Here is a 16627-nt window from a genome sequence, read left to right as displayed (position 1 = left end):
CTTTCCTGTGGTTAATGAAGATGGGAGTGTCACTTCTGGGAGGGAAGTCAGGTCCTACAAACCTGGTGGAATTACCTCTGAAGAAATTAACATCCAAATGGGAAGGGAGACCCATTTGGTACAACCTATGTGGGATTTTCAAGAAATTTGCGATAAGGTTGCTTCTTGAAACTTTTATGGAAAATAACGTGAACAGTATAAGAGGAAAGTCCTTGCTTTTGTTAAAAATAAAATAAGCTAATAGAGAGTAGGAATAGAGAGAGCATAATAAATAGTGAACTACTGCAGGAATATTTCCCACAGCTGTGGATATCTGCATGGGCTTAAGAGATGCCTGGATAAATTAAAGGAAATAAATATATTAAGATTACAGATCTGAGCTCCAGTTCTGAAAGACCCTGAGCTATCACTTACTGGACAATGCTGGATAATACTGGAAAACACACTTGCTGTTTGATTAGTTCTTAAGATGTTTATGGCCACTGCCAGAGACAGGATACAAGATCCAGCATAATGAATTTGTATGTTCTGACATTTTGTGTTCATATTATCTTCTCAGAAGAGAAAATATGTTGGAGTGCTGCACAGAAAGCCACAGATTCTGATGAGATACAGATAATTACCACTTATTAAAATGTTTTGCTGCGATATTAGTCATGGCAATATAGGCTAACAGCCATGTGAATGTTTGCAGGACTGGTGTTTTCTTTGATGAGGACAGCAGCAAAAGCCCAAAAAGTACATGTACAAATCCCAAAATATCTTAAGCAAACAAATATGATGGAAAATTAAAATACTCACTGGAGAGCCATCACTCCAGGCAAATCCTTCATCTGGATTCAAAGAAAATATACCGAGCCAAACAGTTTCAAAACTACAGCGAGAGGCACTAAGAGAAATTACAGGGCAGAGTAGTGTACAAGCATCAACACAAAAAAACCATCCAGAAATACATAACTGAACTTTTCAGAGTACATTGTAAAAGCAGTAAATTTGCAATAGTTACCCTATTACCTTTGGTGAAGGGCATACATATGTTCTTCATAGAAATATGTAATACTTCTGTGTTTCAGTGGCAATGGCTCAGTTATCAGACTTAATATTAGTATTGATCCTGTATTTCTCTAATGTTCTGTTTACTTAGGGAAGGCCTTCACAGATTTAGAACATGGTCTCAGCATTGACTACTTCAAGGTAGGTCAACACTAGATATGCTGGTCATGTTTTCTACCATACTAAAAATACCAACAATTTCATGTGTTTCCAAATTCTATCTACTAATCATGATACTGGTGGATGTTTTAAATTTTTCTAGACACAAACAACATTTTTTTTCATGGAAAGGATAAAAACACTAAAGAGTAGATAGATTTCAAAGTATCTGAGTTTTTTTGGCTTTTGAGGAATTCATATGTTTCAGAAATCACCTAAGATCATTCGTAATAGTTTATATGAGAAGTCTTTTAAATCTGGTAAGACAAATATACAGCAAATACTCACCGTATTGCTTTTATTAGTAATGGTATCTCCTCTTTACTGTTAATGCTGACCAGATCTCCTCCTATTTGTCTGCAAAAATCTCGAGCTTCAAACCATGATTTCTTATTAGTATGTGATCTGTGAAAACACTATGGAGAAATTACTGTAAAAACACTGTGGAGACATTACTTTAAAATGTATCATACATGTGCTATAGTAATAAAATAAAGACTCATAGTCTTGCTCACCCATAAATGAGATTTCACACAAGCCAAGTGAAAGTCCATAAAAGAACTGTCATTACCTACTCTGTTCATAAAATTTTTGCACTAGAGTTGCCTACCTAGTTAGCGTAGTGCTGACCAAAAAAAAAAAAAAAGGGAAGGAATTGCTAGAACAGAATACAATTCCCTTTAATTTGTTTTATCTTATAGATGAACGGAAAGGGTTGTGATGGAGGCAAGATGGCCTGAGAGGAGTCTGAAGATATAGGTAAAAGAATCACCTCATGGTGGTTTACATCTCTTACTTTACATTTGCAGTATGATGTCTAATTAGTTTAAGAGACAAAAAGCATGACTTTGACCAAAGTTAAAATTATGATTTGAGGATAAAGGAGCAAAACTAAATAGCATTTCAACTGAGTTTGAAAAAAAAATTAAAAAAAAATAACAAAAGGAGAAGAACTCATTAATTCAATAAAATGATAAGAAATATTAACATCTCACACTAAGTTAGCACATTTCAACTCTGCATGATCCCAAATCAGTGTTTGCAAATTACCCTCATTTCTTGTTCAAACTCTTTTTATGCCTGCTCAGACGCAACTGTGGGTACTTCAAAACCAAGTTATCTGTAGCTTTGCATCAGAAACTCTCAAATAAATGCCCTTCATAAACAAAGGTTTAATTAACCTTTCGTGTGACTTCTTATGGTTTATTTCGGGGGGTAATGTGCTTATTTTAGCAAGGTCCAGCCTTAGGCATTGTGCTGCTGGAGAATATACCTCACTGTTTCTCTGCTTCATTCCCCAAATTCTCACAGATCTCAGACAAATACTGGATCTTTGTACAACCTAGTGACCACAACAGATATAAAGAGCAATGTCAACAGACAAGTTTTGCTGATTCTGTTATTTAATACAGAATTTCGACATTGTTTTTTCAATAATTTTAATCTGAAAATTTCCCTTGTTTTTCTTTTTGTTCTTTTCTTTATGTCTTTCTGGGGCCTTTATATTTATATTCCTTTTCTTCCATTTCCTGCTCCAATTCATTTGACCCCTGGGACACAAACTTCCTCATTTTCTTTCCTGTGCCCTTCTCCCTTCCCTTGTGTCCAGTCCCTTCAATTTCATCTTTCTTCATAAGTTTCTCTCATCTTATGGATAATTCCCTGAGAAGAATCTTTGGGGATTTGGGATTTGCTATATTCCAACTTCAGATATTGCAAAACAAAGACGTCAGTTAATTTTTCTTTCTTTCTTATTTATTTTTTTCTCCAAACTAAGGAGTTCAAAGTCCTTCTTCTTATAAATACATAGGCACTTACTTTAAAACAGGAACTTCTATGGTTGTTTGATATCCAACCTTCAGGGCATGTGGGCACCAGAGCCGTAGTTGGAATAGGTGGAATTGTTGCACCCTTTGCCCACTGCTTGCAGATATATTTTTGCTTTGTCTCACAGTCCAGAACATTCCATAATCCAGCCGCAGTTCCAGTTCTCATGGCTACACATCCTGGACTACTTCCTTTATGAGAAAAAAAAACCACAAAACAAAACAAATGTATATTTTATAAAGTGTGAATTGTTTAATTTTTTGCTAAAATCTTTGAGCAGCAGTCATTCACTTCTTGCCACATAATAGCACTTGAAAAGCAAAGTTATATTTTAGGTATTTTTCACACAGACAGAGTAGTATTTTTTTGAGGAGGCCATGATCCTTTTAGGATCCTGCCTTTCTTTTTTTTTGTATTTTGAATGTCCTGTATAATTAATTCTATGGGTAGAAAGTAAGGTGGGAGGGTTACAGTAAAATCCTGTGATTTTGAGTGACAACCTCATTTCTACTTACATTACACAGGTCATTAATGAGCACGCTTTCCAATAAAAAATAGACCTTATAAAAAAAAATCCACCTTCAACTCAGTGCCTTTTGATCAAAATATTTATTTATGTAAGAGCTTCTCTGTGTTAGGTCAAATTATCTGAAAGGCTTTTGGTAATTCAGAGAAACTACTCTGACTAAATTTCCCTTATTCATATGCTTTTGGCTCCTGTGGGAAGCTCCAGGAGATCTGTGAGCATGACTTCCTTGACAGAAGCGATTTTATGTATCTTTCCCATTATATCTTCTTTATTACAGATTCAGTTAATTTACCTCATGACTCATGAGGTCGTATTTCCTCATATGTTCTGGAACCGTTGTAAACGTTAGCACCAAATTTGTCTTTTTGCACCCCTCAGCTTTAACAAGGCAGCTTTAACACATTAAAATGAACAGTTCATTTAACATAATCTTAACAGCTCCCGGATGCTTTTGCAGCCGTGCTTAGTCCTGACTTCAGGTCATCTATTTGCACCATAATCTATTCTCTTGATCTTTCATCTTGAAATAGACTCTTCAACCATACCATCACAAAGAAATTTTCCAGCACAGAAAGCCCACAGAAAGTGTTTTTCTTTACTGTTCCAGACTGACTGTTGAGGAATGCATTTAGTGCAGGTAGCTCAGTTTGCAAGCTGCAGTGACAGCTACAGATTGAGCTGTGGGTAGTGGGAGCCGAGGCAAGAGGTCGTGATCTGGCTCCAACCCTTTGCATAGCAAAGGGCACGGGACACTGGCCAGGTGAACAGACAGGAAGAGACACAGCAGGAGCCCAGGACCACAGACTTTGACACCTTTAGACTGCAATGGTGAAAAAGCCCAGGGTTTCCTTTGCTCGTGGTCCCTTCTCACAGACACCCACTCCAGCTGTCATTTTGTTATTGCACCATTATTAAATTATTTTAAGGACTGAGATGGCTGAGACTCTGTTATGGGAAATCTGAGGTTGAGCCAGTACAGAAACCTGGTCTGACTGTGTGAGTGTGGGGTGTGTAGCTGTGAAGGGGCCTCGGTTTGCACTTAGGTGGTGCAAGTGTGACTGCCAGAGTTGTTCCTGGGTGGTCAGACAGGGAAGATTCCTTAACATGATCTCCAAGTGCTCTCTTCATACTCTGATCATCTGCTGGCACTACAGACTGCCTGGCAAGCTTTCCTCTTGTTGTGTTTACTGAAGTTTTATTAGTCTCTGTATTTTGTAATTTTTTATTATTTTTATTTTATATTTTGTAACCTCACTGAAGGTTTTCAAGAAAGTTTTCAGACAAAGGATCACTGAGAGCAAATTCCCCTATGGCATTGTGAAATCTTGTTTTCTGTGTTTCTGCACAGTATGAACCCATGAATATAGTTTTCTTAGTATCATAAATAAAAATAATAATGGTACGATGATTTCTGATACTATGAATTTGTAATTCTCAACTTAAATTCCTTATCACAGTTGTTCTTTTTCAGATTCTTCTCCCAGGCTAACTTTTCTACTAGAGGAACGAGAGTAGAATAGTCTCAGGACCTGTTTTTACCTCCTGTTATATCCCTGTGAAGATAGGCCAAAAGATTAATCTTATGGGTAAATACATCAGATGTCCTAATATAAAACTGCAGTTCAATTTTTTCCCTTTGAAATTAAAAGATGGAATTTGAGAACTGCCAGATATTGTAAAAGATACTGAAAGTTTAAAGCATAAAATTCAGAGGAGATCACCAATGCAAACCCAAATAGGGACCATGACCTCAGAGAGCAGCTACCATCCACCATCCCAGCACCTACCAGGCATTCCTGCATCCCAGTGCGTGAAGGAGGCTGCTTCACCATTGGCCCACCTGAAAGTGCCTTGGTTCTCAACATCAGAGAGGCCAAGCCAGAAATATTTCTCAGGCCTCAGCCCAACAAGGCTAGTCAGATAGGCTTGCTCATACCTGTAAAAGGGATCATAAAGACACAAGTGAAAACAGTCATTTATCCAAATCCTACTTGCCTAACATGGTGATGAATTCTTTTCTCCTTTTCCTTGCTTCAGACTGTGGGAGAAGATCTTATGATAGGATTCTGATTCCATACAAACGACAAAGAAAAACAAGACTTTTTTGTTGTTCAACTAGAGACCTCATCTCTTACTTAGACAATCTGCTGTTTGATGTTGTGTTAGCTTTTGAATATTTCATATGATACAACCTTTACCTATTTAAAAGTCAAGGAAAAGTCATTATCATACCTACTTTCAACTGTGGCCAAATAACCTTCTTCTCCTTCACAAGTGGTGTTTGCTTCTGAAAATGTTGCTGGAACATGTCCAATAAAATAACAGTAGGTCCCATACCTGCTCCAGCCCTGTAACAAGATTTTAGGATTTCCATTCAAATTTTAGATAATTGTGATATCGTGTATTATCGTGTATCACTATTTAAAATGAATTAAGCCCAGTAATCATGAATATTATGACTTAGATACTTTTTGCAGTGAAATCGCAGATTCCTTCTAAGCAGTTTTTGTAAACTGCTATCTAAAGTTTAATATCACTGAGAGAGGGAGAAACTTCATAATAAATTAAAACAAAAAAATCCGTTCTACATAAATAACATACACAATTCAAACAATTCTAGGTGATTCAAGATAAGGTACTTATTTTATCTGAGAAACTAAAGTTCCATTCTCATATACTTACTTTTTTGCAACCTGCATCAGTAATTTCCTTTTCATTAGCTATTTTTGATATAGCCTTTCTTTTACAAATGTAGCCAGCTTTCTTCTCACAGACAGAGTCTGCCCAATAGCCATCCTGTGGCAGGAAAAAGTTTGCAATAAGAAGGAGATAAAGATTAATAATTTAAAGATAAATAATGCGTTTCTTTATAATTGAAACTATTAATTTTCTTTCTCTTCTCATTTTGTAAACAGAAGTGGTTTTTTTCCTTATCCAATTTCCCTAGATGATAACAAAACCAAATCTGTTCATATTCAGCAAAATATAGACTGGGTTATAGCAGTACAGCCACAGCTCATGTTGATAGAAAGGGAGGAGGGTGTATAAAATTTGTCCCCTCTTCTGCAGGGCCCTGCACAAACAGTTGTGCCATGAGATAGCAAGTGAGAAGGCACAGAGGAGCCAGCAGGAATCATGGATCCCCACATGCCACCATTATCACCAGAGGAAAATGAAAGAATGTGCTCAAATTACCTTCAGAGACCTGTTTTATAGCCCTAATAATTTAACTTTTGACTTTCAGGTGTACTTAAAGAGAAAATTTCACCAATGTTGCAATAATGCTTTCTTTTTGGTTTTTTTGAAAGGTCATATTTAACCTCATCCTTTTCCCCCTACATCCCTTTTTTCAGCCTTAGCTCTTTTCTGAAATAGTAGAGCACTTTAGTCTTTTATTAAGATTTTAGTTTAAATGTGGAGGTAAAATATGTATTGGGTAATGTCACCTGGTCTTTGATCAGTACACAATCTTCTGGCCTGTTGTTTGTGGTGGATGGCTCTCCCAGGTGCCATTTTGTGTATGTCACTGGGGTACCATCAGTCCATTCAAAATACATTTGAACCTTACGGTCGTTCAGCCCAATCCATAGCTTGTCTGTTGGCTCTAAACGGTGGAAACAGAGAACTAGATAAGACTTTGGAAAGAGAACTAAATAAGACCTCTTTTGCCACTGCAACCCTTTCACAGCACCATTAAGCTTTGGACATATAACTCCTTTCGTAAATTTATGAAGCAGAAAATTATTTAGTGTGTTTTATGATCATTTTATAAACTAATATTTTGACATGGATATTAAAATTAAGACAGTATGCTTTGGAAAATTAGGCTGTAAAGAAATCCCTGCACTAGATGAAAAAATCTGGCTCCTCTTCCTCATAGCAGTGGGAGTAAATTACCAGCCTAATGCTAATACACCATAGTGATATGATAGAACTGTGTGAATAGTAGTTACTTTTTAGGTTCTGTTGCACTGGTCAGATTTTAAAATACTGCTTCTATGTTATATGAAGTGTGAATGTTTTAAGCTTCTTTCAACAAAATGAAAAAAAGGAGAGAAAGACCCTAAGCACAACCTCCCAGCCCTAGCTCAATTATTTAAGCAATGAGTAAAATCAGAGTTTTGTCAACATCCAAAACTCAGCTAGAAATCTCAATTAATCTGCTGGTGCTCCATACACACAGAAAAAGGCAAAAGACACCTTGGAAACACTCACTGTACCCAAGCCGAGATACCACAAAGCTGTGCTCCTCAAGGTTTCGGATGCTGGCCAGGTGACTCCCTTGCTTCTGACAAGAGGTCAAAGCTGCTTCCCATCCTTTGCTCTCCCTGAAGATCTTGTAACAGTGATCTACATATGGCACCCACCCATCTGGGCAAGTAACAGGCCCAACGTCACCTAGGAACAAATATCAGGGCTTTAGAGGAGTTCAATTGCCATGCAAGGGACATGACACCGAAAATATTTTTACTTAATCTGTGCAAAAGTTCTAAACTAAGAATTTTTTTTTAAAATTCTCATTATAAGGAAATGATGGACACAAAGCATAGTAAACATAAATGTGATTATGAATATGGCAATTTTAACTTGGAAAATGAAAGATTTTTAATACAAATAGTATTTAATACAATTTCTAAGGTCAGTCAAATGTCTATAACAAATACACTAATCTATTAGTTTCACCACCTTCTGTATTACTTAGTATTTGTCAGACAAATCAGACATTATCTGTGCTTAACATAGAAGGCTTATGAATTTTTAAAGGATTAAGTATATTGATAGAGTAAGAGTCATCGAGACAGATTTATAGCCAGGTGCACACACGGGATGACACCAACAGGGAAATCTTTATACACTTAAAATATCTTTTCTCATTTCAATGTATCGATCTTCATCGGTGTGGATCTTCCATCACTTCTGCAGAGACCTGTGAACTTGCTAAGCTGGTTGACAAGTTGTGGAGAAGGACTTAGAGCCACACTGTAAGTTCTCCATCTTTCTTCCTTTTGCTGATTTTTACTATTGTCCCTCTTCTGAAAAATAATTTTTGGTTTGTTCTCCCCTTTGATGGTCAGCAGTGTATGTATTCAAGGGGGAGACCTGAACATCGAAACATAGACAGAAGGGACTAGCTGGACATTCTTCACTTTTATCTGTTTCATTGTGTGTGCTATGGGACTGGAGATCAGACTACAAAGGGTACAATGGTTGTAAAGAGTAAACCAGATAAACAAGAAATAGTTTCTATTTCTAATAAAATTCTCCTGCTCATCATTGCAATTTGAATCCTGAGTGATTCAGATAACAGCTTCTACTCTAATTATCAACATACATCAACATACCTGAAGGAACCAAGGAAAAGTTCTTTTTCTTACAAATGTAACCAAGTTTCTGATCACATTCCCAATTTTGCCATTTAGCTTTTGTTTCAGGATTCAAAACCGCACAAATTTTTCCAGATTCTGGAGAGGGGCTTCCTTTGGGAAAAGTATAGGAAAAAGAAAAAGTGAACTTTTCTGAAAGGTAAATAGAACTCCAAGCTGTAAAATGCACAGACAAATAACTCCTGGATGAAGTCAGAGCTCCAAAGGACATGCCTTTCCCAGCGTTGGTAAGAGTTGAGGTAGGCCTCTGGTAATGGGTATGTCTGTATGAAATGTAGTATGTAAGTTATGTAAGTGGATATGAACATGTAAACTCCTCATAGTTTTGTGGCTGGAGTCAAGCAATAGAAAACCAAATATTTTAGGGACAGGCAATGTGGCTTTCACAGCTAAAATATTTTTTGCAATAGTTTCTGGCTTATACTGCTATAGAAAAGGAGATTTTTCTAAAGCTAAATCAAGAAAAGCTAAAATCCTTATCTCATGGCATATCTATCTGAGAATAAAATTTACAGCAGTATTTGAGATATGTATATTTTCTCTTTGGAAGTACAAAATCAAAGTCATATATACCTGGAGCCCAGTTTAAGTATTGGAAAGGGCTGCTTCCAATCCACTCCCATCCACTCCTCAAGTCCAGTCTATTGAGTCCAATCCACAGTGCAGAATCTGTACCTTCAGTTAATTCTAAGTAACAAAACGAAGATACATTAATTTGTAAAACACTTTCATATTATTAATAGTCACTAATAATGTCTCTCGGAAGACTTGCAGTTATTAATTATCTAACTACAAATATTTGCAGATACTGAAGTACTTGATAAATTGAAAAATGCCAAAGCTTTGAGTACTGTAAAAAATAAACAAACAGAATCCCCTTCACTTATTCTCTCACTAATGTAAAATGAGACCAGATGATATGCACAGAGAATATCCAAAATGAAATTATTTCTGTAGAATAGGCTAAAGGCTACACATTTATTTAAGTACAACATTTATTTAAGTAGAAATATTGGTACTGTGTAAATATAAAAAATAATAATAAATGTCTTAGAAGTTAAATTCATCCTTAAAAATAACAATAGATAGTTTTTTCTATACTATTCCTTCAGCAATACATGAATAGGTAAAGCTGCAATTTAGGATCTATGTATAACTGATATTTTTCTTTGCCAAGTCAGTTAAAAAAACAACAGTTAAACTGTATTTTATACAAAAAAAATATTTCTTTTGTCATAAAGATATATCTTTTTTTATTTTCAATTTTTTTAAAACTTTCTTTTTGACAAAAAGTGAAATTTTAATTTATTTTTCAGATTCCTTTTCCCCATCAAAAAAAATTTTAGTGAAGTTTTAATATAAGATAACATTTTTAAACAAGAAGTCAAACTGTTACACTTGAAGAATGCTGGAATACTTTGAATTCTTCATACACTTAGCAGTAATTTTGATGTGAACTTGCAAATTCTAAAAGATTTTGGGTTTTTTGCCCAGACATATTTAGGTCCAAAGATAACGGCCAAAATCATACTAAATAATGCTTAGCTGTTATGATGGACTGAACAGATCCTGAATCTAACTCAGGGCTTTCTTTACTGCCTTACCCTTAAGGTATGTTTGTTCATGAATGTCTGTGATACTCAGTAGTTCTGCATTTTGCTGCTGACAGCTCCTCCTGGCTTGGTGCCACGTGAGAACCGAGTCAGAGTTTATTTGGTAGTGGACATTTGTTAACGGGTCTGTAGTCCAGGTGCTGTCTTTATCTGTGGAGAAAATAATTACATTGGGTGTTGTAGTAACTTGGCAACAGCAAAATGAGTTGCAGGTTCTCATTCTGCATGGCATTCTCCTTAAGTGTGACCTGGTCAGTTCTTCCAAGAGCACTGAAAACGTTACGAGCAGATGGGGAAGGACAAAATTAAGGCCAGTAAAGTGACAGGTAAAGCTGGCCTATACTGCCTCCTGTTCCATGAAGATACATAATTCAGGAATTACCACAAGGGAAGTAATTGCATAGGAAAATATATTGTAGGTAGTGCTGTGGCAGAAATCCTACATGAAAACTCTAAAAAGATGTGCAACCTCTTCTTCTCTTTCTGGACAGCAGTTCCCACTGAGAGCCATAAGAACCAGCTCTAGACATGAATTTAGCATCAAAACAGTTCTTAGATAAATCCCATCCTCTTGTGAAGAGCTTCTGGGTATGTCTGTCACACAGCAATGGTGTCCTTGCAGCAACCTGGAAAGCATATTTGACTAGGGACTTGTACCACACCAAAAGACCATTTTGTATCAATTGGAGTAAAGGGGCATTCTAATAATAAAAGACATAACGTGTAACAGGAGTAATGGGGAGGAATACAGGAGAAATAAGAGATGTGTCAGGTGGACACTTCATCATTGTGAATGCAAAGCTCCCCGGCCAAGAATAAGGCCATAAAGGGAGATGGAGAGGGAAGTGATCATAGAATTGGAAGAAAGTGACTGAAGTTGCAAAGAAACGCCAGGCAGATGTCAAAAAGGGTGGAAAGACTACTTCCCAGGCAATATGAATAGGGCTTAACAGCATGGATAAAAGGACACATTCCACTTTAGTAAAAAAAAAAAATATTCACATGAAAGTCATGCAGATCAAAACATTAACTTCATCATTAATTTTTCTACAGTGCTCATTTTTGTGCCCACATCCATCACAATGGGAGTCCCTCAGAGAAGGGTTGTACAATGGTGACAGCACACATCCCGTCTGGGACACAGTGAGGGTCTCAAAATTATTGTGTTGCTCAGCAACACCCCCACAATTAGTGGGAAGTGCATGCTGTTTTACTCTGCAATCACATTTTTTCCCACATCTTTATGCAAAATGATATTTCCTTGCATAGAGAGCTGCAGGGTGCAGCAATACATCAATATTAAAAAAAAAAAAATCTTTGTAAGCTGTAAGTTATTATAAAGGTAGCCATATTCTGCTAGTGCTGGTTTGCCAATACAGAGGGGAACCGTGTGGGAAGAGGTAACTTACCTTTTGATGGGCAGAATCCATATCGCTGGTCCGTGTCATAGTCAGCAGTGGTTGCACACCAGAGCCAGCCGTCTGTCCGGCCGGCGGCCGTGCACTCCGCATACCACTGCTCCTTGTACATGAAAGGGAACACACAGGGTGCCCCAAAAGCATTTCCCAGCAGTGTAAAGGTCTCTGAGAAAACAAAATTACAACTTTAAACGAAAAACAGCAAATAAATGTGAAGAGTCAATAAAGTAAAGCCTAAGCTAATGGTTGAATTGCGTCTCAAAGTTCTTTCCATGGTTCCTTTCCCATAACTATAAAATAATTCATTTCAACACTTTTCCAGACTTAAGCTGATGACATATGTTTTAGAGCAGTGTTATTCTGATGTAAAGTAATATTTGAGGTCCAAGATGCTTTTACAATCTTAATAAGGCTCCAGAACTCCACTTTAAAATAATTCTACTTCAAACAATGTTAAGATTTATATTACATGTGCAAGGGAAGGAACTAATATTTATAAGTCCTGATTCATGGAAAAAAGTAAACATAGGTTACAATATCTATCTTTGGTTTTATTCCAGTGACTATTTAGGTATCTCACATACAGTGAAGCAGCTCCCACATGCAAGGTTCAGAGTTCAGATTTCAAATATCCTGTGGGGTGGTTTTTTAAACATTCATTCTGGATGTGGGAAAGCCATACAGAACAATCAGACTTCAGCTGATTACGAAGGGTAATTGTATTGGTGCTTATAATTATTCCATGAGCATCCTCATCTGCTGAGTCACAAAACCAACACTTTCTCCACCTCCATCGGTACTTCCAGACCTTTCTCAGCTCACCCTCAGCTCATATTGTGCTTCTTTCACGAGGATGTAATTTCACATCCATGTAGCTATATAAGAAACTTATCAGTGTTTATAGACTCTGTTAATAATGTAATGACACAGTATGGTGAGCAACAGTGACTTTAGAGAATACTTATACACAGTATAAGTATGCATATACATAAATACTAATATATAATATATATTTATAGAATATATGGAGAGTACATATAATACTGTAGCCATAAAACCTATATTATATGTTTCTAGTATAGCTTGTACAAAATTGTACAAAATTTGTACAAAATTCCTAAATGTTGTTTATCATTCTTTTTTAAGGTCTTAACAGAATGAGGTAAAGGGTTTTTTAGCTGTGAAAATATACTGACAAAGAGACATAACACCTGATAGCCAGTCAAAGTATTCAGAAGCCTTGAAACCATTCCAATGACATGATACCGTGTCAAAGGAGATGAGGAAGATGTAGAAAAGATGAAGAGATGGTCTTTTTGAGACCTCTACCTCAAATTCAGGATGTGTGTCAGAGACGTGGAGAGGGTGGTACTGAGGAAGGGACAGTTTTGGAAGTGGGTGTAACAGTATTATGGAATGCTTTGATTTGTTAATTAGGTAACTAAATAAAAGCAAGAGGCTTTTGTAACTCAGGCATGTACACTTTTGAAGAAATTAGATTCTCATCCATCCAATATTGTAATAAAAAGGAATGCTGCCTTCTAAAACTCACAGATTGAGTCTTAAGGGTTTTCTTTTAGAGTTGATTTTAGGCATTAATACTTAAAATACTTGAAATACTAATGTACTATAATACACAGACTAAAGTAATGTGTGTATATAATACACACTTGGACATAAATATGACATTAAATTCAAGGCTATGTCCTTCAGTACACTGATTTTCTAAAACTCTGGTGGTCACCGAAGGAATTAGAATAGTCAGAGGAAAAGATCTGAAACACTCTAATGCTCAGAAAGGAAATAATGCAAAGCATGAAAGAATCAATTTTCTGTACCTTCATATCCCTGGGAACATAAAACATCCATGGCCCCATAGATTTTCCACTGACTCTTTGCACTCAGCCCCTTCTTTAACAAAACGTTATCATATTCTTCATTGCCAGGACTGAAAAACAAATCTTCTCCTTGGATTGCAAGGAGGCTTTCATTTCTGCATTCCCACCACTGGAGCTCACTTGTTTGATTACATGGATACAGAGTGACCATAGCCTGATCTTTCTTCAATGGCACCCCCAGGCAAAATTTCAGTTTCACACTCATAAGCTGATGATCTGTGATCCACCTGAACTTTTGTGATTCATTGTCTTGATGGCAAGTGGCAGTTCTAACTGAGCGTGCAACAGATGCCTGAAGACAGAGCTTGTTGACTTTATTATATATTAAAAATGTTTCAGTGTCTGTAAAACAAAACAATACATAGTAAATGGTTAGTATAGAATATACATATAGCGGATATGTCATATGATTCTGTTTCCCATTCACATGAACAGGAAGTCATTGCATTCATTAGATAAAAACATGATGTTTTTCAAGAGTCCAGTGCAACATCAATTCTGCCGATTGAAAACTAATAAAGTAGACAATAGAATACGTGTGTCATGTTTGTATGCCACCGTACTGTGGATCAGTGGTGGGCAGCAGCAGCAGCAGCAGAAGCACAGCTTGTTGGATTGATTTTTCTCAGTCATGAGAACTCCCTCAACCATGCTGCTATTACCATTAACCTGTTCCCACCTGTCCTCAGATGCATGGCTTTGTAGACCTCTGACCTATACAAACTTTCCTCATCCTGCCAGATCCCTCAGGTGTCCTAGTGGGGACACAGCCATCTTTGCTGAACCATTTGTCTCCCCACTCCCAAATCCAGCTTTCCTTTCCTTTCCACCATACAAGACCAAGGAGCCCACAGGAATCCCTGAGAAGGCCAGAGGGCCTTGAATATAAAACCAGGAATGACATTGGGAAACCTATAACAATCTGAGAAAGTAGTAAGGACCAGGGAGTAGTGGATTGGCACTGCTTGCCAATGTGGAAAGGCTGGTGGAAGGTAGATGGTACACCTGTACCAGAAATTGGGTCCCTAGCTCTCCAGTTAGTTTCTCTGATCATGATTACAGTGTCGGCTTTAAGGTAAAGCTTCAAATGCTTGTGGGATTCATAACCAGTTTTGGTCCCTGGTACATTTTGTGATCACTAAGTATCATATTGAACTAAAATGGATTTTAAAAGTTAAAGACATTTTATTAAAAAGCCAGCAAAAAATTGAAATCAATTTAATTGATAATATAGAGTACACTGAAAATACTTATTCTGGTCTGCAGTGATACTGTGTGTGATTAAAAAAAAATACCATGTACTATGACATAACCTTTTACTCAGTAAAACACAACAGTTTTACTCAGAACTTAGAAGGTAAAAGAATTTAACCTTAAGCATTCAATTCTGCAGAAGACATCTGTTTACACCTACAAGGGAATTTCAGCTAAAGGGATAGCAGTAGTGTTACGACTGCAATTCCACAATAACTTTGCTAAATTTAATAAAATTTTAATTCACAAAAAATTTATTCCATCCACTTTAGCAATGACAGCGAATTCAGTGAGTCTGTTCAAAACACTGGATGAAAATAATCCTCTTTGTAAGCATTAAGTCTCTCTGGATTGCACAGCCATCATCTGTGAACGTCTAAATGTCCTACAAATAATTTCACATTTCACCACTCCTGAAGTTTTTTTGCCTGATTTTGCTAACCATTACCCAGACACCAACAGCTCAAAAATCAGAACACAGAAGTAAAGAATTAAATAAATAAATAATTAAAAAACAAAATAGGCATTTAAATATATTTAATTACTTTCTTATATCTGATCTTCTGAAGTTATTGAAGTGATAGTGCCTCTATATATGAATAAAGCCATAAAGAATTGAGTCTCTGCTTCCTTCTTCTCTAGTCATTCTTTTTTTCTATTAGATTCTTCCATTGCCTCTTGCCTGCCTGCTTTGCCTGACATTAAGAGGTTCCCCATCCCCAAACTAATAATGTACATATAGACAATGCACCAGAATCATGATACCCAGAAATGCCAGAGGACTGGAAGCACTTTCATGGGCACCTTCACAGGAAGTAAGCAGGGGGCACTTACCAGGGAGCTGCAAACCATTGTGAACAAGAGAAAGAACAAGCAAGAGCCTGGAGAACATAATTGCAAATGCTGTTTTCTTTTCTTCCCTTCACCAAAATCTGGATGATGAGAGTTGTTGGCAATAAAGTCCTGCCGAAGCAAGGACAGTGTTTATCCTCCCCAGCTTTGCAGGCTGGATGGTAGAAAGCTCCGAGTGCTAAATAAGGAAACATTGTGTCACATGCCACATTTCAAAACAAGACCACACAGCACAAATTTTGCCCTCCAAGAAGAATGGCTTCTCACCGAGAGCAACCAGTGCTTCCTTAGGAAAGCAGGTGGGACGCAGAAGATTGTATCTCACTGCTTTCCCACTGTCTCTCCGTAAGAGACAGCCGGGGAGCTCACGGGATCAACTCAACAGTGAGATACTAAAGACAGAAATTATGCTCTAGCTTTTAAATCTTACACCTTAACTACACAGAGAAAAAAATACCATCAGGAAAACATATCAATCTCGTATTTTCATGTGTGAGATGAGACAGGATTGAATTTTAGAGGATTTAAGTGAAATTCACTCTGCAGGACATTCTAGAAATTTCTGCCCTTCTACAGGAGTTTGCCATTGATACACTGACCTTCATTGCTACATAAATGCAATGGAGACCAGCATCCAAAA

At 36.9% G+C, this 16627-nt stretch overlaps 1 protein-coding gene across 1 annotated transcript in view; it reads right to left on the bottom strand.

Moving 5' to 3' along the window:
* The window catches only part of LOC108498444 (macrophage mannose receptor 1-like), a 33785-nt gene extending 17701 nt beyond the window's left edge, over positions 1-16084 (bottom strand). The window contains exons 1-14 of the mRNA XM_017817162.1: positions 15970-16084; positions 13822-14223; positions 11975-12148; positions 10557-10715; positions 9526-9639; positions 8911-9045; positions 7784-7966; positions 7015-7172; positions 6251-6364; positions 5801-5916; positions 5356-5504; positions 3031-3230; positions 1501-1628; positions 802-889 (exon numbers count right to left, since the gene is read on the bottom strand). Of these exons, the coding sequence (XP_017672651.1) occupies positions 802-889; positions 1501-1628; positions 3031-3230; positions 5356-5504; positions 5801-5916; positions 6251-6364; positions 7015-7172; positions 7784-7966; positions 8911-9045; positions 9526-9639; positions 10557-10715; positions 11975-12148; positions 13822-14223; positions 15970-16027 (2178 nt within the window). The 5' untranslated portion in view covers positions 16028-16084. The remainder of the gene's footprint in view (positions 1-801; positions 890-1500; positions 1629-3030; positions 3231-5355; positions 5505-5800; positions 5917-6250; positions 6365-7014; positions 7173-7783; positions 7967-8910; positions 9046-9525; positions 9640-10556; positions 10716-11974; positions 12149-13821; positions 14224-15969) is intronic.
* Between the last annotated feature and the right edge of the window lie 543 nt (positions 16085-16627).

The sequence above is a fragment of the Lepidothrix coronata genome, unplaced genomic scaffold (genome assembly GCF_001604755.1).
Source record: "Lepidothrix coronata isolate B3197 unplaced genomic scaffold, Lepidothrix_coronata-1.0 Scaffold59, whole genome shotgun sequence".
Lineage (NCBI taxonomy): Eukaryota > Metazoa > Chordata > Aves > Passeriformes > Pipridae > Lepidothrix > Lepidothrix coronata.
This window is presented reverse-complemented; position numbering and strand designations above follow the sequence as displayed.